This window comes from Spodoptera frugiperda, chromosome 25 (genome assembly GCF_023101765.2).
Source record: "Spodoptera frugiperda isolate SF20-4 chromosome 25, AGI-APGP_CSIRO_Sfru_2.0, whole genome shotgun sequence".
Taxonomy (NCBI): Eukaryota; Metazoa; Arthropoda; class Insecta; order Lepidoptera; family Noctuidae; genus Spodoptera; species Spodoptera frugiperda.
The window spans coordinates 20,487,164-20,512,470 of NC_064236.1; the positions used below are offsets into that span (position 1 = coordinate 20,487,164).

The 25,307-nt window shown below is 41.4% G+C and overlaps 2 protein-coding genes across 12 annotated transcripts in view; one reads left to right on the plus strand and one right to left on the minus strand.

Moving 5' to 3' along the window:
- LOC118269304 (adenylate cyclase type 6) overlaps positions 1 to 3,920 on the minus strand; it is a 153,648-nt gene extending 149,728 nt beyond the window's left edge. For 6 of the 7 annotated variants that reach the window (XM_035584414.2, XM_035584390.2, XM_035584382.2 and 3 more), the window contains exon 1: positions 3,756 to 3,920. The gene's annotated coding sequence lies outside the window, so the exon portion shown is untranslated. The remainder of the gene's footprint in view (positions 1 to 3,755) is intronic. The other variant, XM_035584357.2, reaches the window with a different exon arrangement.
- Positions 3,921 to 7,496: 3,576 nt separating this feature from the next.
- LOC118267627 (SET and MYND domain-containing protein 4) overlaps positions 7,497 to 25,307 on the plus strand; it is a 30,154-nt gene continuing 12,343 nt past the window's right edge. Inside the window, exons 1-12 of one of the 5 annotated variants that reach the window (XM_035581714.2) lie at positions 7,992 to 8,234; positions 11,716 to 11,921; positions 13,863 to 14,034; positions 17,543 to 17,731; positions 19,959 to 20,105; positions 22,224 to 22,303; positions 22,783 to 22,904; positions 22,979 to 23,115; positions 23,206 to 23,649; positions 23,734 to 23,917; positions 24,001 to 24,219; positions 24,702 to 24,846. In XM_035581714.2, the coding sequence (XP_035437607.2) occupies positions 11,724 to 11,921; positions 13,863 to 14,034; positions 17,543 to 17,731; positions 19,959 to 20,105; positions 22,224 to 22,303; positions 22,783 to 22,904; positions 22,979 to 23,115; positions 23,206 to 23,649; positions 23,734 to 23,917; positions 24,001 to 24,219; positions 24,702 to 24,846 (2,037 nt within the window). In that variant the 5' untranslated portion in view covers positions 7,992 to 8,234; positions 11,716 to 11,723. Of the gene's footprint in view, positions 7,519 to 7,704; positions 7,723 to 7,974; positions 8,235 to 11,605; positions 11,630 to 11,715; positions 11,922 to 13,862; positions 14,035 to 17,542; positions 17,732 to 19,958; positions 20,106 to 22,223; positions 22,304 to 22,782; positions 22,905 to 22,978; positions 23,116 to 23,205; positions 23,650 to 23,733; positions 23,918 to 24,000; positions 24,220 to 24,701; positions 24,847 to 25,307 lie in introns of those variants that run through there. The other 4 variants (XM_035581741.2, XM_035581750.2, XM_035581725.2 and 1 more) reach the window with 4 other exon arrangements.

The window sequence follows — 25,307 nt, forward strand, 5'->3', positions numbered from 1 at the left end:
ATACCAGAGAATGGAATATACAGCCTGTAACGCGAGTCTTAATATACTTTGTAAAAAGGGCACGACGCTGAGTCTAGTCTCAAATGTAGCTCTAACGATATGAAAATATAAAATGCCATTTTAAATTGATGGAAAGTTCACGAGGCGGAGCGACGTATGGAACCAAAAAATACGAAGAATATGAAGATCGCATTTTCTTTAAAAGCAAAATAACATTATGATCGTATGAAGTTCGTATTACCTGCGGTAATAGACAGAACACAAGACGTTGGGAGCACAATTTTCATAAGAATTGTCTATTATAAAATGATGGCACATCTTCCGATGGCGTGCAGTCTACCGCAGTGTATACAAGTCGCGGGAATCGATAAGTAAACAGAATACACAGGTTTTTTGTCAAAGTATTTATATCTCTTCTTTATAAAAAGAAAAGAAAACATGCCTACAATATTTTCTAATGAAAATAAAAATGGATTCAACAATAACACTTGATGAAGAACCGTCCTCTAATATTTCATCGAAAAGTACCTAATTAGCTACATAGTACAGTTATCTATGTACTACACTGATAAAGTACTCGTTGACAACAAAAGCAATGACCTTCTTAAGATATAAAAGTGTACAACAATACGTTATGGCGTGTTATGTACATAAACACAAACACATGTACATGTCCGTGGAAGTGATGGGCGATACAAACTCCATCAATCCGCAGTTACAGATAAGTAGAAACAGTTTGTTGCCGACACCGATTCCGCCGGCATTACTACTGAGTACTGATACGGTATCACACATCAAGATGTGCGCCATGACGAGCCATTCTCGCCTGGCAGAGCAAGCAGCAGGCCTTATCAATGACTATCTACCTCGTATTTTAATACTACACGATCCCATTACCGAGATAACTTCAAGTACCACCACCTTCTAGTTTCAGACGTCAATTTTAAACAATTAACTAAAATACTCAGGCCAAGTGAAGTAACTTTTATCTTTACGCTATCGTAGCCAACAGTGGTTAGCAGTAGCGTATAATACGTATACTTATACTATTCATAAGATGTACCTATTTAAACCTCACACTTCTTTAACTGCAGATTTATAATGGGAAAACTCATTATCCCTGGAAAATCACACACTTGTGATGTACAATTACAGACAGACCTAACAGAGAATCATAGTATGTATTAATTTACATCAGTATTATAAGAATACGTTGCAGAATTCTAGCGAAAATAGTTATAGAGTGGCAGACATCCAGTAATGCACGGCATATTAGAAATAGTTGTGCAGTAGCTGCCGAGGCACACACTCTGCTTATCAGATAGCTGGAAGATGTGTGTCCATCAGTAATCCATTATCACTACTACTAGCTAACATTATCGGCTCGTAAACTAATCCCGATAAAGGCCGATTCTGATTGGCAGCCGACTTGTCCCGCTTAGCGCCGTACATACAGTACCATTGTATACACATTACTGTTTGAAACCTATTGCAACATTACTTCGGAGGTTCATGAATGGCTTTGTGTAGGAAACTGCTGTTCAATAGATGATCCAGCAATTATTGACAAATTAACCTGTACGTTAGTTTATAGTGTATATTCATCCTTCGAAGGCACACCTTCTAATCAACTTATCGTAGTTCAGCAAGTGGGGTATCTTCGACAGCGGCGTTATCAAGCACTAGTCATAGACTTAGTTCTGTGACGTCATATTTAGCTAATTTAACATTAGTCTCTTCTAGAAACAGTGAAATATTTTTTTGCGAGAACCTGATAAAACAAATAAATTAATGTTACTCTAAATAATGCAAATAAAACATTGTACGTTAAATATTGCAAGAAACTACCTGTGTTCGTGTAAACCGCCCGCTAAATAATATACACGCTACGTTCTAGAAAGTATGAATCCATATAATATAGGTAGAATGTGTAACGAGAGAGACAACACGTTCATCCCGGATAGTTACCGACTACCTATTTAATATTAATTGTGCATTAAATAAACAATTTACACGCTTACTTATTTATAATGTGTGTAATACATACTCGTACATATTCATAGTCATGTAACGTAATATATAATAGTGAAGTTATTCTCACACCAGTAGGTGGCGATGGAAAACGTTTCAGATAATTTTGTACACTATCCTGACTATATTTACTATATTTGATAGTTCCTTTCTTGGTATACCGCTATTTGTGAACCCAGTTGCTACAAAACCTATGTAAAGCTGAAAAAGCTGAAAACTATAAACATGACGAACAATATTTGAATGTAAACTGTATTATAAATGTTGATACTGTTCCCCGCAGTGCAATGCATGCGCACATTTGGTTGTGCATGTGGCCCCCAAATAGTCATGCAGCGAATGAGTTTGCTGCACAAAAAGTTGATATTGAACGTGCTTCCCAGTGTGGACTGACTAGCCACTAACGTGAATGCATCGAATAATGATTCGGTTAATTACTGAACATAACTTTTTAATTGTTACAAAACAGCTGTTCTTGTGAGTAAATCGTAAAAGAATGGACCTTGCCCCCTCCACTGCCCCAGTAGGCGATGTACCTGCCCCTCCCCCCCCCCACCCCGCACTCTCGGCTTCACTGCCATCACACGATTATATGTAAGACTGGTTATAATCTGTTTGTTTGTTTACATTTGTATGTAAACAAGGCTCTTTAGTTGTCACACGATACATTTTATTTAATCAGTTTCCAATGTTCATTGCTACCGAACGAATTCCTTCCATTAACCGACTGCTTGTAAAGTTCTAGAGCCCGGCACATCTTCCGCGACACAAGATTTCGTGCACTCCGGGAACACTATCCCCGCGACTCGTGCGCCGCTGTACATCTAAAAGTGAAACTTTTCCAGCAGTGTGGACGTCGGCGCGCGCAGCTCTACACACTAATATGTAGTGAACACAATAGACCATTACTATCAGTATTAGCATTGCAACTACTGCCTGCACTGCGGTTGCTTCTACCATACGTGATTTGTGATTATCTCTACAAATACGATTTAAACGACATATTAACCCCACATTATGGAACACAGCGTGTAAAGAGAACTACATAGAGAGTTACATAAATATAATAGGATTTCCGTAAGCGTGAGAATCATCTGAGTGTGGTAGGTACAGCTAGTGACAGGCAAACATTTAGCACAGTTTGCCGAGGCTCGCCGTATCGCGCACTCACGTTTATGTCACGAAAATTCCTGGCACTGGGAGAGTGGAGGCCAACCAACATGTCGGCGACATCTCACTACATGTAAGAGGCTGCACTCACCCGTTACGTCATCGCGAGCATATACTGCGTGACAGCGTGACACGCGGACGCTGCCGCTTCTTAGAGGAGTGCACTCTCCTCCGCTCCTTGATTCTGTCACAGCTAATATTTGACATTTACGAAATTGTGACGAAAAACAACGGATTTCACGGCAAACGATAGCGCATTCGGCCAGAGGCATCTAACGCGATAAGAATATCCGACCTGATACTCTAAGACCGACAAATTTGTTTTGGGATGATGCGGCCTTGCTACGTTTCCAGTGACTCACGTAATTGTAAAAAAATTGTTACAATTTTCCCCAAAAATGTGGCCTAACAGCACGGTCACGACGACTAATATACAAACAATATAAGGTAACACAAAACTTTGCGCGCCGCGCGTGCCGGCGGCTGCAGCGCCCGGCAGGCTGCCAGCGCGCAGGGTGGCGCCGGGAGCGGCGTGCTGTAGGGTGGACACTTACGGTTATCGTCGTGTGGCTTCGGGAGCGAGCGGAGCGGATCGAGCGAAGCGCGGAGCGACGTGCGCTTGAGACAAGCGTGGACGCGCGACTGGACGCAGGCACGAGGTGCGAGGCTCGCGGGGTGATAACCGCTGATAAGCGTCGCGTCATCGCTTACGCAGCGTGCCGTTAAAGTGACGCTCAGCCGGTGGAAGCATTATGTTCGGTAATGACAGGTGAGAATCTATCGCCCGGCGCCCGCTACCGATGCTATTCATTGAGCGCACGCGCATGCGCATGCGCCGGCGCTTGTAGTGCTTTGCATTTAGTGCAGTAATTATCCCACTTAGCCTAAATATTTATTTCTCAGGTATATAATTATTTTATAAAATAAACAAATTGTACGAGACTCAAGCATCAGCATCATCATCACCACCAACAGCCGCAGACGTCTACTGCTAGACAATGGGCTGCGACTCGACTCTAGAGATTAAGCACTAATGTAAATAAAACATCTTCTTATATTATTACTAAAATTGAAGTTTTATTAATTGTTTAGGTGAGGACTGTGAATACAGGGATTTGGGTACCTTGGTGTTAAGGTTGGGGAATAGGGTATTTAACCATTTTTGTTTGCTGTTTCATTGTACAAAGAGAAACTTGGTTCTTCTTTATGAAGTCCAAGCACACTACACAGCAGTGTGCAGTGTACTTGATTATATTCTATACACTAGGACCACTGTACACACTACACTAACACCTGCACTGCCAACTAGTCACCAGTGCCTGGCAACCAGATCCAGGCTCACACTCCAGCACTACGAGATCAATTTGACGAGTATTGGCACACAATCACGACTGTCCGCGGCGATTGATATCTGGGAATCTGGACTACACGGTATAGAACTACTGCACAATGCACTTGCAAATATCACGAATTTTGGTAAACCATGCATAAAGTCTTTAAATCGTTTCAAAAAGTTGCGTAAAAAAATAAAATTGGTCTTCAAACTTCAGATTATCTAAAAGATAAAGCACTGTCTAAACCCGACTAATGAAGCATCTCCTCTATTTTAATTAATTATATCCTCAACGTTTTTGTGTAATTGTACAGAAGTATCCTCTAGATGTGGGCGTATCCGTAGAGAAAATGAAAACACTCCTTTACACAAGAATAACCAAACACAACCAGGAAAATGATAACCAAACATCAATTCATTTATCAGATATTTAATACAAATAGCTTCACTTCCTCATTTTCGCATAATTCCCGCCATGTGGAAAATTAATGACTAATGAATCAACATCGATGGTAACCGTGCAGTAAATGACAACTCGGCAATATATCATTCGTAGTGGAATGTGACAGCAGCAAGCCGATATTAAGTTACCGCCAAATATTGTTGGTGAACCACGTATTATGTACATAGTTAACTTATGTGTTGACAGACTCATCATGGCGAAAGTGATGGGATAAGTGACTATAAAGTCCATCTGGAAATGACCAGCGTGTGGTAGAACAGTTTGCAGGCTCAGCAAGTAGCGCGGCGTGTCCAAATAGTACACATGTGAACGGTGGCGCTGGTCACATTGCCATTGTCCGCCCCCGTAATGTATACAGTGGCCTCATATATTCCCAATACTTTGAAAGCTTCAAAGAACTTCACTGTTATCCTTCGCTGGAACTGTTTTCATAACATCGCCGAGACAGCGCGACTCAGAGACGTCCTTTAATCTGAGTCTTAGGAAATTGTGTACTCGTTTGAGGACAAAGGACCTAACTATTGTTATTGTTACAGCTAAATAGAAAGTATTTTGCAAGGCAACGATGCCGGGTCCGTACAGCTCGAAGTTAGGAATTACACAGGCACTCGGGAAGTGTATCCTCAGCCTCAGACGAGTCAGGGCGGAATGGCTTGTTTTATAATAACTTCCAACGCAATTTAAATACTTAAGCGGTAGTTGTTTATGATTGAATATTTACTTTTATGATAATGCTTTAAGTTTAGTGAGAACTTTAATGGAACGCCCTCGGAACTTTTACTAACAGTTTATTTAAAAGCAAATTATTTCAACAAATACTGATGTTTGTGAAATTACTAACTAGTTCTGGGATACGATTAGGCCACATTGGTTGGTAACAGGCGAAATTTATATTGAAATAGCTACTTAGCAAATTATTAGAAACGTTTCTTATTAATTTGGAATGAAAATTCCTCCAAGAATTATTGGACTGACCTCCATTTGTTCCGTACTTAGCTTTGAAGTCCATCTATAAATAACTTCAAGCGGTATTTGCCAAAAAACGTTGGAGACAAATGCCTAAGCCTCGGAATTCTTGAAGTACATTAATAAAACTGTTAACATTAAAATAACCACCTCCTCCCCTAAAATTTTCCATTACACGGAGCAAATGGCTAAATGTTGTACGGTAACTATAAGTACTTACGTGGCTAATACAATTAACCAATTAGCAAGGGTAGCCCGCAGACCACTACTGTAAGAGCCCAACGTAGCGGTGGCCGAGTGCTTTGGGTGCGACTGCTCGTACTCCCGCTGGCAGCGGCTGGTGACTGTTTAGTACCCGCGGTGTGCCGGCGGACTGCTGTCAATTAGCATACACACGACGATGTCGGACAAAAATGTCTTGTGACTTACGCTTGCACAATTACTCACAATGGCACCGATATTCTTTAATTTACTTCGATTCTATTCATACAAAACACTATTTAATTCACAACTGGCAAGCTAAAGGCATCCCTTTCTTTAACCAATAATTAGTAATATAAATTAAGAATTTATTACTTTTTTCGAACTCTTTCGTGATGGTCCTAATGAAGACGAACTTGCTTAAACAAGCTTTCAAATCAATTCAACCATTGATACTTCTACTCATTTAGGTATTATACTCGTAGTATCTATTTCATGTGAAGACTAATGTGGGTGTATCACTAATACAACAGTCATAACAAACAACATGGTGGCTAATTATTACATCCCCCGTAGCCATCGGATCGGGTGACAACTATTCTGGACAACGAAAATATCTGATATTTTCAAAACTAAGTACCACATAATGTGTAAGAAAAACATAGCCAAGGGCCGCAGTATTAATTGACTCATACGCAATATAAGCTCCCACCCACATTACATTACATCACGTAGGTACGAAGGTCCTTGTGAGAGAAATATTCTCAAACATAATTCCACACAGAACGTGGTACATGAAAGTCATTGAGACCAGCTCGAGGACCACATGGTACATGCCGCACATGCGTTAGCCACAAACAACGTTTGCTTTGTACGTTATAAATAAACGCGAATGAAGTTAATTCTCCCTCAGAAATGGCACTCAACCTCCCGCCGAGTGTTTGGCTTCTGAGCTAATTACGTAACAACCAGCTATACGTAATTAACACTACACTCCATTCACAATTTCATTACAAAAGAAGTGCTTTAAATTAAAATCTCGCCTGAGAAAAATATTTTAGCAACAATACGTACTTGGGTGCTCCTTCATTATTGCTCTTACTGTATTATAAGGAGTTAACATATGACATAAGAATGTTAAAGGTTGGGCTTTAGCTCCGTAATCTCCTGCCGACAAATTACTTTGATGTTCATTCTCCTCTGAATCTCTGACATCTCCCGTCAAGCTGTCAGACGATTATCTACTAACAATAACAACACTCAACACATCGTTAAAGCCTTCAAGAGTGTTTACAAGAAAGCCGGTGTAAAAAGTTAATTTAAGCCAATCACGTCATATAAAGTACATTGTTATGTAAGTACTGTGTAATGTCTACGTATAAGTGCCGACTACATACTGCCCTGGATGGCTCCAGGCTGTCACTGTCACTGGCAAGCGCTCGTTAGTCTCTGTCAATCATAGTTCTGCACTTTATTCTTAGAGAGCCTCTCAGAGAAAGTTAGGTGCCGCAGAAAAGTTCGCCCCATTTTCCTTGATGCATTTGCCCGTCACATTTAGGTACATGTCATATAAAAGGGTCATCCCTATGGTTGATTAATTGGAAGAGCTTATTGGTGAACAAGTGTGTTTATGTCGGCACAATGGTGAGCAGAGGTGCACGTTAACAACATTCTAATAGTGTCCGTAACATTTACCCGACAGCAGCAATTAAACGTGAAGAGAAACACTTCCTATAATGCGTTTAACGATCGATAATAATCGGGTAAAGTTTACGAGTTCCCGCGGTAGGTGGCGCTGTGGAGCACTAAATCCAAAATAGAACGATAGACTCGATAGTGTTACACGCACATGTAATTTTAGCTACGTTTCGCGCGCATCGCGCATCGGTAGCAGTGAGCGCGCCGGGCGCTCGCTATCTCTAAACAAAATAAGGTAAAACCACACATCTATCACTTCCCATAGTGCACAATTACTGCAGCGGTTACATTACCAGCGGGAAGGCTCGTCATTATCATATTTTCTGTCATTTCTCTGCGTCGGCAGCCGAGGCAGGACACCGTCGGGATACTGTAAGTACCTAGCCAAGTATTGTACACATTGCATAAACGTGAACGTAATTCATTGTACATAATGATTAATTAGCTCTGTTTACATTACTAAACTAATTATCACCTGTTTAGAAGCTCTGTTTGTATTGTTTATTTACCTCGCCCATGGCCGTGCTAAGCCGGTACAGTTAGGTTGTTACGAATTTATTGAAATGATACAAGTGAAGACAATTTAATAGCATACAATATACTATAATAACTTCGGTTAAGGTCGTGATCACGCGTGCATGTAATATTTCTATATCCAATTACTGCATTGTTTTATAACGCGGTAATGTAGGTACTTTTATGCAGGTATCAAGTTATGTGCTTTTATGATTGTGAATTTGTGCATACAGAGGGCACTATGGACTGTAGTTAACTATTATTATCAATATTGTCGAACATGGCCCATGTATTTACATGCAGCAGTTACTGCCCGCGGCCACTTGACGTCTCTCCATCATGTTACCTACTGTCAGAAACGACTGGCATTCACTGCCGACACTTCTTATAAAAATATACTTGTGTCTTTATTATTAGGTTTGTGTACATTGTTAGGTAGGTGAGTACTGTACATCTTCTAAACTTTCCTAAATAGTTTCGGCCTGGGTCAATCATTATAGTTAAATTCGTCATCTATTCAAACATAATTAGACATATTTCAAATTCCTCACTTTTAATTAATTTCCTAACACAGAAAGTCATGTCAGAAACATCGATAAGTTGTAATTACAAACTAATTGATTGTGAAGTAAAGCGCCGCGCGCGCCGGTATTTGTGTTGACATGACATGTGTACCAGATAAATAATTGAAGAAATCTCGACGCATGCGCGAGCAGTGTGCAGTTATCTATTGTCCGCCGCACAATTATAGTAATTTGTTCAAATCAATGTGCATCCTATCGTGGGGCCTTATATTCTGCATTGTAAGCTCCGCTAGGCATCATTGAAATATTTGCTATCCATATTATTACTGTAATCTAAGCGAAGCCAGTTCCTATTGGGTTACCGTGCCCTCGGATCTTGAGAGTGAGGATCGTTGAGTTGACTCCGCGATCTCCAATTCGCCTACCAAGCGTGGAGATAATGACAAACCCTCCATTTGTAAAGGAGACCTGTAGCCCAGCAGAAACTTTGATGATTGGCCAATATCTAAGTCCAATTTTAAATGTAAAAATATTAATCGCCAGATTCTTCTTGTTGCTGACATTTTTCAAAGTTAGAGGTCGCTAGTGACTGCGGTCATTACGTTCGACGTCAATTGACACTAATAACAAGTCAGAGCTCGTCTCGGCAATCTGCATTATAACAACCTACTTATATAGTGAGTGGAGTCAGCCGCAGTGCAGTGCAATGAACGATTTCATAATGATCTGCAAGCGTCGTTTCCTATGAACATCATATTTTCAGCGTTTGTTGTGGTCTCACACCGGACGGCGCACGATTTAATAACTGCGCGGGTTGGTCATTCTGTCAGCCCCGTCGGTGGTCAGCTTACCAACTCTACCTTTTACATTAAAACTGTAATGCCTTTCCAGGAAAATATAAAGTTTCCAATATTTCAATGTACCGTTAATATTTACTTAGTGAGGTCTGAGGTATCAGGTAATACGTTGGAGAAAGAGCTCACCATATTAATAATTAACTAACAATCACGGTTTACTAACACCGTTTATATTAATGGAGAAAAGCTCTACTAGTGTCGATACACAGAGGGACTCTTCATCATGATTAAACCGTAATTATTAGTTAATTTAGTACGTCTCACGATAGTTATTATAAAAACAATTAATAATATCTTTGATGGAATACAATGAGTACAGGGCCCGTGGTACAATTAGACAACAGCGTAATTACCAGCACATCGTTACACCCCGCGCCTGCCCTCCTGGAGGAGCCGGCAGTGTTGCATGTCGTGTACACAGCACACCCAGTGCCGTGTCATTGGAGCCGGTGATGGGCCGAGCCTAATGTTCAGCAATTAATTAATTATCTCGTATCTGCGTGCCCAGTCGTGGAGCGCTGACATTTTGTGCGCATACAGCACCACGCTAATATTAGAACCACCGCGTGGCCATTGTTCTTTTGTCATCTTCGACCAGAACTAGTCGAGTATTCTACGAATATATGTATAATATCCCTTCTATGCAAAAACGAAATTAATAATTAACGAAATATCTTATTTACTTATTACATAAACATCAAAAAAATATCGTAAGCAGAAACTTCATAAAAAATTTCTTACACATTTTCCTGGAGATTAGAGGCTGGAAAAGTTATTGAAATTAATAAATAAAATATCACCAATAACTTGTAATCTAAAAGTTGTGTCGCGGCTACTCATCCATGTAATGATAAAATTATAAGTTTACGGCCCACGAAGTACAGCGGGTAAATGTATACATAAGTGATGAGGGCAGTATATGGCGGCGATACATTACGTCGGAATATTATCTGCAGTCCGTCGATGAATGTGGCCGCGAATTTATGTAGCATTTACTGACTCCCAGTTTATACTGCCAACCCCGAGAGAAATAGGTCGAACTTTCCTTCAATTGATGCCTATTGACCATCTAATAAGCGGAGTATGTTCGCCCGCCGGCACGCTGCATGTACCGTGACGTCAGTCTACCGTTTGCACTGGCTTGCAACGTTATGTGCTGCCTAACTGCATAGGTCGTACTTTGTGGTCGTTACGATTGATCGTATTTAATAAACGTACATATTGGTATTATTGGTACCCACTGTAATGACTGCTTTATTCTAAAGGTTGTTAAAGTCTGAAAGTATGTTTACTGGCATTACTGAAACGTCGCTCTGTAATAGTTTCATGCTAAACATGGAGCTTGATATCAGTTAGCTCTAGAAAATTTGATACGTTATTGACAAATACGGCACGTCTTATGCCTATTACAAAGGCCTCATATGATGACTTGTGAAAATTATAGTTCACTGTCTCGTTGGTCGAGAGGTCGCAATGGCGACTGCCGGACAAGGGATCTTGGGTTCGATACCCGAGTCGGGCAAAGTATTGCTGGGCTTTTTTCGGATTTTCGAAAATTTCTCAGTAGTAGCACGGAGTCGGAGTTAAAATTGAGGGTACATTACGTGCCGTAATGTGCACCCCTGCCTACCCCTTCGGGGATAAAAAGCGTGACGTTGTGTGTGTGAAAATTAGAATTAGGTGTAACATTGTATAATGTCCATTAGATACGTGTGTAACTGCACATTGTATACACAGTAGTACTTAGGTTTACTTCTAAGTAAAGCGAAATTAAACCCGCAATAGTTGAGGAAGGATCATTTATACGTTAGGTAATATAAGACGGCCCACTCACTCCATTACAAAGCATTACAACTAAAGCACTTACCGGGTAAACGTGCTGATCTTTTTAATCACTCTTACACTTTAGCGGACATTTTATTCAAGCTATAAAGAACCTTCTGTGTCTCGTTTCAGAAGTCAGAATGCCGCGTATCTACGAAGAGACGGACCCCAACTACGCTGCAAGTTGCAGCAATATCACGCTATGCTCCAACTCGAAGGGTTTCTTCAAGGGGCTGGGCGAGGAGCTGGTCTCCATGGCGGAGGCCGGCGGCTGGCTGGACACGTTGGAAGCTGTCCACGACTCCAAGAAGGTGGCTGCTGTACTGGCAAACGAAACGGTGAGACATTTTCGTATGTATTTAATGTAGATAGATATTGTAAAAGCTAGTTATTGTAGTAGTAGATATTGTAGAAGTACGATAAAGCACTATGCGATGCGATTTTGCCATTTGAAGCTGGCCGCGCGACTGATTCTTTTGATGTGTGTGTGAGTGTCAGGTATCTCAAAGCGTGTATGTAAAGTACTTAAGTTTACTGTAACCTAAGTGTTAACCAACTATATAATTTATTTATTACATTCTCTCTTACATGCCTATGATGTTAATACAACAAATCATCCAATATTCAGTAACCAACGCTACTACTCGTATTACTTTGCGTTTCTGAAACAATATTACCAAAGAAACAGTTGCAGTAAATTGTACACTACACTTGCCGCACATATTCCTGAACAATAAACTCCTAAGCGGCATATCTCACCCCATCACAACAATGCAGCTGCTGAACCGAGTCGACATTTCACGGCCGGCAGCAAATGCTTCACGAGCTGAGCCAATTACGAGCACACACAGTGGCGGCGTCGTGCTCAATGATACAATAAAATAAAATCCGATAAAATACAAAATAACAAAAGCAGCGAGCAACAGTTGCCAGCGCCGCAGACTGCAGCTCGCCAGCTCCCGGCACGCGCCGGTAATGGCCGCCAATGCACCGCTGCGGCGCTGCACAGCTGAATAGAAATATATCTGTCGACAACAACTTCGCTCAGGTTTTTATTGAGTTCCGAGTTCCGCTCACAACGTTAAGATGTTTGCTGCTCCGATGTATTCGATTGACTTAGCTAACAGAATCACAGGAACCTACTCAGCGATAAAAGCTAATGTCGTTTGTATTTTTTAAAACATCTAAAAGTAGGTACTTCCCGGTTCAATATTCACACCGGACAAGATACACAATACACAAATGACCTAATTTAAAAAGGACCATAATGAGTGAGAGTGCACGGCGATATCAAATTTCAAAACATCTTAAGGAGGACATCTTTAGAAAATCCATTATCCGTTGTATTATCCGTTGACATCCAGGTTTTAGACAAACAACATGCGAGTCGTATACCGAACAAAGCCAGTCCATTAGTCGTCTTAAGAAAAAGTAAACAAAGGGCGCGCTGCCGCCGCGTCACGTCTCAATACAACCCTTACTCATTGACACTAATGGCTAGATTAAAAAGAAACATCGCGGGCCACAATACTTCGTCTATTCTATTCAGCCAGGCATTACGCGCAAGTCTGCAGCTTTCAAAGCCACTACTCTTGACCTGATTGTCGCTTCGGTGCAGGCTCGTAACTACCCTTTAACGTGAGTGAACCGAACACCTTAACCGACAACGGGAGGCAAAGTATTATAAACTCTTCCTGGGAAACTTTAAAGGTTATTTTGAAACGAAATGTAAAATATGTACACTAGTTGCTATAAAGTTAAAAAAGCAGATGGCAATACCGTAACGTCTGGTTTCCACCACACATACAGGACATAATGAGCCGCTCCGGGGAGGGAAGTGCTCTGTATTCTTCTTTATTGTAATGTTAAACTCAAACTGAACTATTTAGGACACGTTGGTGTTGCTGGAGTTTTTGTTCATAATCGTATCAGGTTACACGTAAGCAGAGCTCACATTTTTATTAGTTTTTACATACAAAGTCGTTGTTGACTTGAGAAAATATTCTACAACACATGGACTCACATGGTTATCTATATATTTGATTTAATTAATGACTAGCGCTCACAACTTGGATTACACAGAGAGTATTAGCGAGTGAATAACAAGAAATGTTACTAAAATCGTGCCCCGTATAGGAACATTCACAACGCTCTATTAGGTAGGTACATGGGACATAATCTAGACAATATATGTCTACCTTTACCATCCCACTTCAAAGTAATTAAGTTCTCAGTTGCTCTGCTACCATGACGTAGACCTATAGCTTCTCACACTCCAGGTGATGGGAGCCCTGAACGAGGTGCTGTCGAGGATCCAGCCGCTGCACCGCGGCAAGGACGCGCAGGTGTCCCGCGACCGCCGCCTGGCGGCTCAGCAGGCGCTGGAGGAGGGAGACCTGGACAAGGCACTCGCACTAGCCAGCCAAGCAGTCCTTAGAGCACCTATGACAGGTAACGCGTAACGGCGAATTAAACTCGTACATAAACTTTCCATAGAAACCAGTCTAAACACTTATTAAAGCTGCATATTGTTTTTGTCGACCCTGTCATATAACCTTCTACCTCCATAACTTTCATAGAAATAGCCAATGTAATATGAGGTACTATTAATAAAATAAAAGCGAAGGGCTTGCGAGCTGCTTGAGACAGGTCACCTAGTCTCGAGAGTGTTGACAATGAAGGGACGTGTACATAATAACACAGCCGTGAACATATTATCGACCGCGAATGGGGCTTTAGCATTTGATAATATACTGGGAACTATGGTAAAGCTAGAAAATTAATAATGATTAATTATTGGATATTTTATCTCTGCTATATTGTAAATGTGGTGTACGACACGAAAAACAAAAATGTTTGATCGGTATTGTTGGAAGCGACAGCACAAACAAAGCGTAATTCACGCGCATACAACGCTTTTCCTGAAAATGTAATGAATGGATAACAGCGACATACAACACTACTCTCCGTACGGCACATGAACAGCCTCCAATATTGTATTGCATTACATTCAAAAGAAATTTATTTCGAATGAATTTGTTTCGTAAAATTTTGTGAAGGATTATTTCAATTTGTGACGGAGAACAAAGGGAGCGGTCCACAATCCTGTCGTGTGTTTCATAATTACATGTTCACATAATATTTTCCATTAAATAAAACATTTGCATCCAATAACGGATTTCGAAATACTTTCAACTATTTGTTAAATTAAATATTTTCGTCACTTTAAAATGTTTCAATGTGTATCGAAAGCTACGTAAGTGAATTGTGCTTGCATTCAGTTCTATAAGTGTTGTAATTGAATTAAATGAGAACAGAATTATTAACGAAACTTCATGAATGAACACACATCCCTACCATTACAATAACATTACATGGTACATAACTCAGGTTCAGCACATAAATCCATTAAAAGAGTATCTCTAATTTCCATTACAATTTGCAAGCGGTTTATTTTGATTGGTAGCCTCAACATCCGGCTTTAAAACATTACGTTTCGATTGTAAATCAAAATGTTTACCTTTCTCCTAATATTGTGGGGAAACAAAACTTCGGCAAACAACAAAGTTGGCCGGAAAAACAAGCTCCGCTAACGACCTCACTCACAAACGCAACTTAATTCCAAGTCAGTGTTAAGTTTGACGCTGTCACTCCCAGTGTACCGACACACCGCGTGCGTACAAGTACTCGTGTCATATTTAAATGGCGTTTGAGAGTACACGCGTAAGATTTATTTAAATGCCGCATTAATACTTCGTGTTCGGGAGCCAAAGTTAAGTGAAATGACATTCATTTGCAAATATTATTAACATTAAATTACTGCTCGTCATTTCGACTGTTACAGTTATGACAGTCTCAGGTTTGGTTTGCAGATCTGCCAAGGGATATTAAAATTAATGTGGGATAGGATTTTTAAATAAAAAATAATAACTCTTCTTCTATTTTATTTTCCGTCTTAACGTCTTCGTGCCAAATCTTATAATAATCATGTGACGTCTTTCTTCCATTGACTTCCTTTCATCGTCTATATACCTCTCTTTCACACATAACACTCTCTCTTACACTTCCTCTTGCGTTCCGTTTCCCACATTAATATTGGTCAATTTTAATTTATGAAACAATAGCATAATCGACTCTCGATAATTCGAAACTGGATGGGACTCTTCAAATATTTCGAATTACCGAATGTTCGAAACATCAAATGGTCCGTAATTTTAATTTGCGTCAAAATGTTGGTGACTAATTCTGGAAGTTTTGAGATTTTTCTGTCCCTTTCGAAATACAAAGACATTTTGTAGGAACCTCGTGATAACTTAGAATTATAGAGAGATGATCGAATTATCCAAAGACAAACGAGTGTCGACCGTAATTTTGAAATTGATATTTGCCAATCCCAAGTGCTCACTCCTTATAATCCCTGTTATAATAGAATAGAACTAGTAACGTAACTCACTCACGTCGTCTCACTAATACACGTCGGTGCGCAACTCTTCTACCTTTCAAAGCATAAAGAAAAGTACTAACGTAATAATTTTAAAATAACACTTTAACGTCGCCATAAAGTACTGCAATTAAGGGCGAGACTGCGAGCAATGAGTTTATTCTCACACCACAGAGCATTAGCACTATCTAGATCTAGCACTTTAATTGTAGCATAGTAAAAATGTGCAAAGACTAATTAAGCAAGTTTTTTTAATAAGCTATCTCAGTGAGGCGGACCGAAGCCTCCACGGGAACAAGCCGGAGCCCTATTCTTGATACTAATTACTTTTTCCTTTATGCGACATCCATTGTCACTTGCGACTCGGCTTGATTAAAGTAAATGTTTGTCTTATATAGTTGTGAATATTTTACTTTTAACTTAATAACCTACAAAGATTTCACACCATGCTAGAAGCTAGCTTTGGCTTTTAGCCTGAGTACATTATTTAAATGTGAATTTCCTCATATATTCCCTAATGGCTAGATGAAAGCTTTAAGCGATCGCCCGGAACTGTACTTCAGCTGAATGTAATTAAGACTCGGCGCCGACTGCCGACTGGCAACTCCCATCAGCTGGGACAGCCATAACCAGATGTTCCCATCGCAAATCGAGGAACCCCCTACTTACCGAATGCGCTATTAACATTTCAATTTCTAAATAAAATACCACAGTCTCACCTTTTGCTGGCGGCAACATAGCGGCACATTATTATCATACGTACTTATTTATTACAGCCTACCTATGTAGGAATTCAACCACGGATAACTGTTCAGTGCTCAAACGACGACACAGTTGTACTGTTTAGTTGTAAAAAATTCAGTGAATATTCGCGAAACGCCTGAATAGTGATATGTTTTATCCGGGCGAGAGTTTACTAATTAGGACACGAACCCGCTGCAGCCACAAACGCAGGCAGAGTGTCGCCTAAACAGATCACTGGAATTGTACCAAAGTGTTGTTTGTGGCATTCTCCTCGTTCACACACAAACATCACAAGCCTCGACATCTGGGAACCTAATTACTCTTATTGTTTTGTGTAGAACCGTGTGACTACTTGGTAGAGACCGTGTCATGTCATTTTATCAGCCAACAGTTTCACACTTCCATTTACATCGTGCCAGACATACGTGCTTGATGCGATTAATAGTAATTTGTCAAATACCAGTATTTACTAGTATAGGGAGAATGTAACTAAAATTCATATTTTATGTCACAAATACTGTAGTTTTCAGAACGTTGTACATAAATATTTGCAGGGGCATACCTGTGTACCGCGCGCCGCGCGCCGTGGCAGCGTCGCATGTAAACATCAGCTTAAAGTACACATTCGACACACACTAAAAGCGCAGATACACAGCGTGCGCGGGAAATGCTGCGAGTGACATAAGCTGACCATTAAATGCTTTCGTTCCACTCCTGTCATTACCAAAGTGCTTTTAAAACAAATATTTGAGACACCTTTTCTATCTTTGGCAGGCGGAGACGATGCGATGGTTTCTGAAGGTGGAATCTCCCTGGCGTTAGCGTTGTGGCTCCGGTCGGAAGTATTGCTCCGGTGTGATAGACCTCAAGCTGCTCTAGAAGATCTGAAGCTGGCCCTCAAGGAGCGACTGCCTGCCAAGATGAGGGCTCAGTATTACTGGAGGATGGGGCACTGCTACCGAGGTCAGCACAGAAACTTATTAAGAGAATTTGTCATACAAATAGTGGAGGACAATATCCTTAATCCAACATCATTGTAAGTTACATTAATCCAACAAGCTAGCTTAATCCCCAAAGTGCGAATGCGAATGGAAATCACATCACACAAAGTATCAAGTTGCAATTACGTGTAGCGCGTGTGGCGTGTGGCGGGACTCACAGTGTTGCTATAAAACTTGATCCCCCAATGCATTATGTCCTCATGATATTGCCGACACGTGTCGACTTCATCTGCTATTGTTCTAATTTCGTCGCATATAATATAAAGTTGTCTTCACAAACTAGATCCAACAACTCGAGCAAATGGAATTGTAAAGTGTATATTTGTTGTCATCTCGGTAACTTTTCCTTGCCCGTTGTGTGCAAGGACTCTCGGAAAATAGTTTTGCAAACTGCATCGCAATTTTTCTCAACAAAATGTTGCGTTTACGGCATTTTCATTCAATATCACCGAGTATACATCATTGAATGCCGAGGACGAGTGCCGAGTTATTCTGTTCCGACACGTGCTCACAGATAGTTTGTCCACTCGCTTCCCATTCAGCAACTACTTCTACTAGGAATACTATCCAATAGTGCTGAAGACGCACAACTTGCGCTTGTTGAGCTGCCTCTTCTAAACTCTGACATGAATGTATTTATTTATTAATTCAGTAATTGCTCTATCTTCATACAATTCCCTTTAACTTCACAATACCGCGTCATCCCTTTACTAAATGTTTTAGTAATCTCCGTCGCTGAACAAACCAATTACCTGGGATTTCAAACAAGCCCTAACAAGCTACCGATATAATCCAGTCTATAGAATCTTAGAGAGCTTTCCATACAAAGGCACTCGGCGATCTTTGAGTCAAAGGGCGGCCTATTTCCATGTGTGTCGGAGGCCTATACAGCCGTCAAAGTCAGTGATTGCTGATGTATATCGAATTACTCACAGGTCCCTCTCCTCAATGCGCCGCATTTTAATGAAACGAGCCGGTACAAAGGATGAAAGAACCAAAGATGTATCTGAATCAATTGTGGCTTAGGTCCGGATTACAAGATTTTATTCGGTATTTCTTGAAGTTATGGCTCAGCGAAAACATACGCCACGCAACACGGGCGATAGTGTGACGTAGGTAGCTCAACTATAAAATACATGTGTCTGTAATAATTCTGTTGTGCAGCCTTACTGTTGTAATCTTCATATTCCCAGGTAAAGGAATGTAACTATTTTGAGACGATCGACAGCTTATGATATTCGGGAGCAGACTCCACAAGACAGGTGACGAGCTGTACTCTGGACACAAAACGTATTCAGTAAAATGTACGAAATACAGCAGTATTGGCTGACACCCTCCGGCAACATTCCCGTGTTTGAAACACATCTACTATTCAGATATATCTCTAAAATTGTTGGTGAATTTTCCCAAGCATTTGATAATGATACGAAATCCCCTGACAGAGAAAATTAGATTTCATATGCAAGCAGACATATAAAGTTATTACGAGAGCACTGTGTGGCGCATTGTCAAAGAGAAATTATAATGGGGGGGATATGTACTCGCAGTGTTAGTTCGTGCAGTGACCAGGAGCTGACAATTTGCAAATATAGAGTGTAATGTTACAGTGTTTCATTACTCATTGAATCAAACGCTAACAAATTAAACAAAACCGCAGTACTCAATGAACAAAGCGCAATAATTAAAACAATCCATCCGCTGCTGTGGCCCATTCGATCCGTGTCCCGGCTGGAGCGTGTTGTGTTCACAGTTCGAGTTCCAACAATGGACCCATACACCCTGGGCATCGTTTAGGGTTACAAAGCCGCCCGCTGTTCCCGTAAACTAATAGTAGCCTGCGGACAGCTCACATTCGCCACTTTCAATAATTAAATAACGACCGTTTCATTGTGCAATATACATAGAAATTGTGTATTTATAAATCATCTCTGGTTCGGTTTCCGAGTCAAGTAGTTTTATAAGGTTAGTGATTTTTTTGAATTCTGTATTCTTACGGAGGATTGCCCTTAATTATCCCTATGTCTACTTTGTGGGGGAATCAATGTTTAAAGTAAAATATGGATATAAGTGTAATGAAAATGTAAGTTACACAAGTATACATAAGTAGGTATACGTGGGGTGGATGAAGCTTCACTTCATCTTCTTCAGACAAAAGTAAAAAAAGTTTAGACAAGTAACTTTGTGTGCAGGTGCCGGTGAAGCCACTCGCGCCAAGGTGTCGTACGAGCTGGCTGGCAGACTGCTGGGTGCCGATGAGACTGCCAAGGCACAGCTGGCTGAAGACATTGCTGGCCTGGACTACTCGGCGCAGCCCAAACAGACATCTCAGAAACCTGGTGAGTGCACATACATGCCACTTCATCATCAGCCCGTAATTAATGGAGTTCAATCAAGTATTTTAGGAGTTTTGCCAAATTTTATTCGAAACATATTGTGAATCAAAATACAGGTAAATTCAGTCTTCAGTCCTATTTCAAAATATTGAAAAGATAAATATAAAATGCATTTGCCTAGCAATTCCCTGTATTTCAATTTGATACGACGCATAAAAGGTTTCACCGCAGGGTGGGATGCTTGGGCTCGCTGTCATTGTGGGCTCGCTGTCATTGCAGCGGTAAGTCCCCTCTTTGAGGAGTGGCTAGAGAGGCGCCACGGCGTCCTCACCTACCGCCTGACGCAGGTGCTTACCGGACATGGAAGCTTCGGTAGGTTCCTGTTTCTGATTGGGCGGGAGGAAACGCCCGGGTGTCATCACTGCGAAGACCGCCCGGAGGACACGGTGGAACATACGCTTGCGGTCTGCCCTGCGTGGGCTGAGCACCGCCGTATCCTCAGGGATGTGGTCGGCGACGGCGCCCTCTCGCGTCCGGCACTGATACAAGCCATGGTGCGGAGCGAGGGGGACTGGGATGCCGTCTCCTCCTTCTGCGAAGCAGTCATGCTAGCTAAGGAGGAGGCGGGGCGCGTGAGAGAAAGAACCTCTTCACGCCCCAGCCGTCGCGAGAGACACTCCGGGCGTCGGGGATCGCGCGACGATCTCCGGCCACCGTAAGTGCGGGTCTGCGGACGACGAGCAAGGGTAGCTCGCCGCCCGACCAGAACCAGACCCGTGCGTGCGGCGCGTCGCGTTCTGCGCGCGCCTCAAAGAGCCATCAGACCACCACAGATGGGGCCCAGTAGGGCTGATGCCTAATCCGGAGCTGCGGACAACCTAGCGGGTTTACCGGGGCTCCGGCTCGACGGGCAGGAGTAGGAACGGGGTGGTTTTTAGTCAGTAAGAGTCTGACACTCCCTCTCGCCTCGCCCAAGGCGGGAGAAGTCATTGGATGATTTTCCACCCTAAAAAAAAAAAAAAAAAAAAAAAGGGTGGGATGCTGCAACCTATACGATGCGTTATCATGCGGCGGGAATTGAAGCCGTGTCCTACTAAATGTCGCGTCGTTAACAATGCACGTAATTTTTGTATTTACCTGATGAGACATTTTAAATATCATACAAAGGCAGATTACTGATTTCCGGATATAAATACACAAAACAAATACATTTCATTTGTTATAACATTGTTGTGTACATACTGCTCTAAATAAACCGGATTTGTGTGTGGGATATTGTTTTAAATAAATGTTGTATCTCTTTTATAACAATAAATAAATAGGTGAAAACAATTAATTAATTATTTTTGAAGCCTTTATTCTATTCATATCTTGCAATCACCTTAGAATTGAACCAAATACAAAAGAAGTATTCATCGGATATTGATATCGAAACAACTTTGGACATTGGCCACACACCCACACTATACGTATAGAGGACACACTGCCGTAGTGACGTGGTGCAGTATGGGAGTACCCAGAAACCGGGCAGTAGCCGGGCGGCCCTCTATCGGAGGGACGTCAGAGGTGTCGGTCCAGGATCTCCGGCTGCCAACGCGGCGAATCCCGCCGGAAATGTTGACAGCCGCCCACTCGGACATGCAGGCGGAAATAGAAAGGTTTCGTGCCATGTCCAGTCTTGTTTCACCAGTCATGTTACCGCTACATTGACAACTCGTTTAACTCGCATACACGCTCCATTTAGGACTCGGTACATGTACAGTTGTACACTGTGATGTTCTCTCGTTCGGTTTCATTTTGTGAGTACAAACAGTACTCACATGACGTCACGATACAATTTTAGATTCAGTAAGATTTGTAAAGTAGGTCACCAAAATATTTTCATATAATCTCGTACGTTAAACACCAAATTGAATACACTTTGGTATTATTCTGTACTAGTTGTCTATAAACATTTACTAACAGCTCTTCAATAATAGCTCTAAAGAATATCAAAGAAAGTGGGAATGGGTCAAGAAGTTCTCGGAGCGCAGTCTTGTAGAGAAATATTTTAATTTTCCTTTGAGCAAACCATTTTATGAAACAATCTAGTTTTTAATATTGCTTAACATTTAATTTCAGTGACGTCACTGACCGGTGGAGCGAAACAGAACATGCCGTCTCTGTCTAAATTACTGAAAATAGCTGAAGAAGAAACAAAGGTATTTACGTGCCGAGCCTTAACTAATTGTTTAGATAGCATTATAATTAAGAACATCTTTCTTTCCTTCCGTATACCAGTTTAGTGATCATGTTAGCCGTTTCTGTGATATTGAGTATGCGTTGAAATAGAAAGTATTAACTTGTAGAAAAATAATTATGTTTAAGTACAGGATAATCAAGAACTGCATGTCGTAGCCCAATCGCTACGACATCCAGTTCCCTGCGCGTAGCCGTAGCGATGCCGTAGCCGTAGCGATGCCGTAGCACTCTTGTAACATTGTCTCTTGGAAAGAAATAGCTCGCAGTACTCGTGAATTGAAGCTACGACCACTCTAACGTCGCTAACGTAATAAAAGCACACGAACATAAACCACTTCGGACTGAAATAAGTGTAAACTAATTTAGCTGCAGTTTTTTAAAAAGTAAAGAAACATTATTGAATATGATTTATGTAAAACTTTGATGACTTGTTCCACAGGGTCGGTTCGCGGTTGCGAACTCTCCAATAAAGACGGGAGACGTGCTGCTGGTAGACCCGCCGTACGCCGCTTGTCTGGTCGCAGACTACTACGGTACTCACTGCTTACATTGTTTTAAGAGGTGAGTGAAATTAACATTATTTTAATGTCTGGCTACAGTTTTTCTAGATATTCAAGACATTTGTGTTATTGCAGACTAGACGATTGTGAGAATGAAGCTCCGGTCTGGTGTCCGAAATGTTCAGGAGTAGCATTCTGCAGCATCGCTTGCAGGGACGCAGCCGTGTCCACGTATCATGCTTATGAATGCCAATTTTTAGATCTCTTTATAGGTGAGCAACATTTACACTATATTATGAGAACATGGAGAACACAAATATTGTACAATATTTGGACACTGAGGAATTTTAATCTGGTTCCAGGTTCGGGTATGTCAATACTGAGCCACATAGCGTTACGTATGGTGACGCAGGCGGGGCTCGACACCAGCTTGTCAATACATGCCAAGTACATCAGCAACGAAGTGAAGACTGTCGAAGGTGCCGTCCTTAATGACATAGAAGGCGTCGCGAAAAAATCTAAAATAAAAAGTAGAAAAGAAAGGCTCAATAGATCCAAAAAAGGGCTCAAAAGTTTCACAGAAAAGAATTTCAAAGAAGAAGATGACGAAGTTAAAGTAGAAGACAAGATGAGTATGGAAGAGAAGTTGGAGCTGCGGGCGGCGCAGACATACGCGCTGTGCACGCACTCCGACCAGAGGAAGGGAGAGGATTATTTGAAGCGGACGGTAATGTCGCTGTTCCTCACTGAATGTTTGAAAAAAGCTGGTTTCTTCAAAAAGTGTAAACAAGAAAATTTAGAAAAAGGTACATAAGTGACTACTATACCTACCTACAGATTAAAATAAAACAATATATGAAAATGAGCTGATGTTCTCATTACATCCACAGCACACTTGGCCATCATCGAGCTGATCCTCCGCAACCTGCAGCTGCTGCAGTTCAACGCGCACGAGATCTACGAGACTGTGCGCGGCGCACACACCTTCTCGGGCTCCAAGCCGGTCTACATCGCCGTGGGGATCTACCCGATAGGAGCCTTGTTCAACCACGAGTGCTACCCGAGTGCAATCAGGTAATTAAAATATCAATGAAAATCGTCACAAATGGTGACACTATATACGATTTCAAATTCATATAGAGAATGTATGTGTCTAGGCACTTCGAAGGTCGAAGCATTGTGCTGCGGGCGACGAGACCCCTGTCCCCGGGGGAGGTGGTCGCTGAGAACTATGGCCCCCACTTCATGACGCGCGGCCTCAAGGAGCGCCAGCGGTCCCTGGCCTCCCGCTACTGGTTCCGATGTGACTGCCTCGCCTGCAAGGAGGACTGGCCCACTCTCAAGCAGATGAGCGGAGACACTCCGCCGTACATCAGGTTGACATTTGATTAAGTATTGCGCTTTGATGTTGTAGTTAGAAACAGAGCGAGAGATCTCGTAAACTAAACTAGTATACACACATGTAAAACATACTACACAATAATAATTACTGAAAAAAGAAAATTCTATCACAGTTATATTTTAGCTGCTGATAAAGTAAATAATTATGTCAAGGATGTAGCGAGTAGGATTGTAACAGTTCCCGTCGAGTGGCTCATTAGGAGATGGCCGCTCGACGCGTCTCCTCGTTGAACTTGCAACTCCAATCGAGTACTCAAGTACTTATCGATTGGCACAATAGACAATAACCCCTGCTGTTACACAAATAAGTCGTCAAATACACTATTCAGTAAATGCAAAAACACAAGTCCTGATCGACTAAATGATCAAAGTGAGCAGCTCATTGTGTCAGAGAAACATAATTATCTTGTGCCACAATAACACGGCAACTAAGCGATGGTTGTGTCCCTCCTCCCAGATGCCCCAACATAGAGTGCGCGGGCAAGTTCCGCGCCAACCTGCAGTACCTGCCCAGCCGCTGCAGCCGCTGCTCCACGCCCATCAGCCGGGACCTCGTCAAGATCCACATGGAGACTGTCAACCGGTGCGTCAAACAATACCAGGTGCGTATCAACTACTCAATACATTATATTAAAATAGCCCGCCCCAGCTGCAATGGTGATATATTATGCATGTATTATACATATAAACCTTCCTCTTGAATCACTCTATCAAAATCCGTTGCGTATTTTTAAAGATTTAAGTTTACAGAGGGAAATAGAGACAGAAAAAACGACTTTGTTTTTGTTGTGATCAGTACGGTATTTATTTATTTTCATACGAGTGTAGCCTGCAATTCCTGATGCAATATATGTAAGTGTTAGTACTCCAAGCCTAGAAACTTAAGTATAAGTAACAACCTAATTACCTTTTACCTACTTTTGGAGTTAAGGTAATGTTACACTGAATATATAGGTACTACCCTACCTACCCCTTCGGGAATTAAAAGCCTATTAACACTAAATACTCTATAATAACTACCTAAATCTCTACTGAATTGAACTTTCATTCAAATAATCAAATT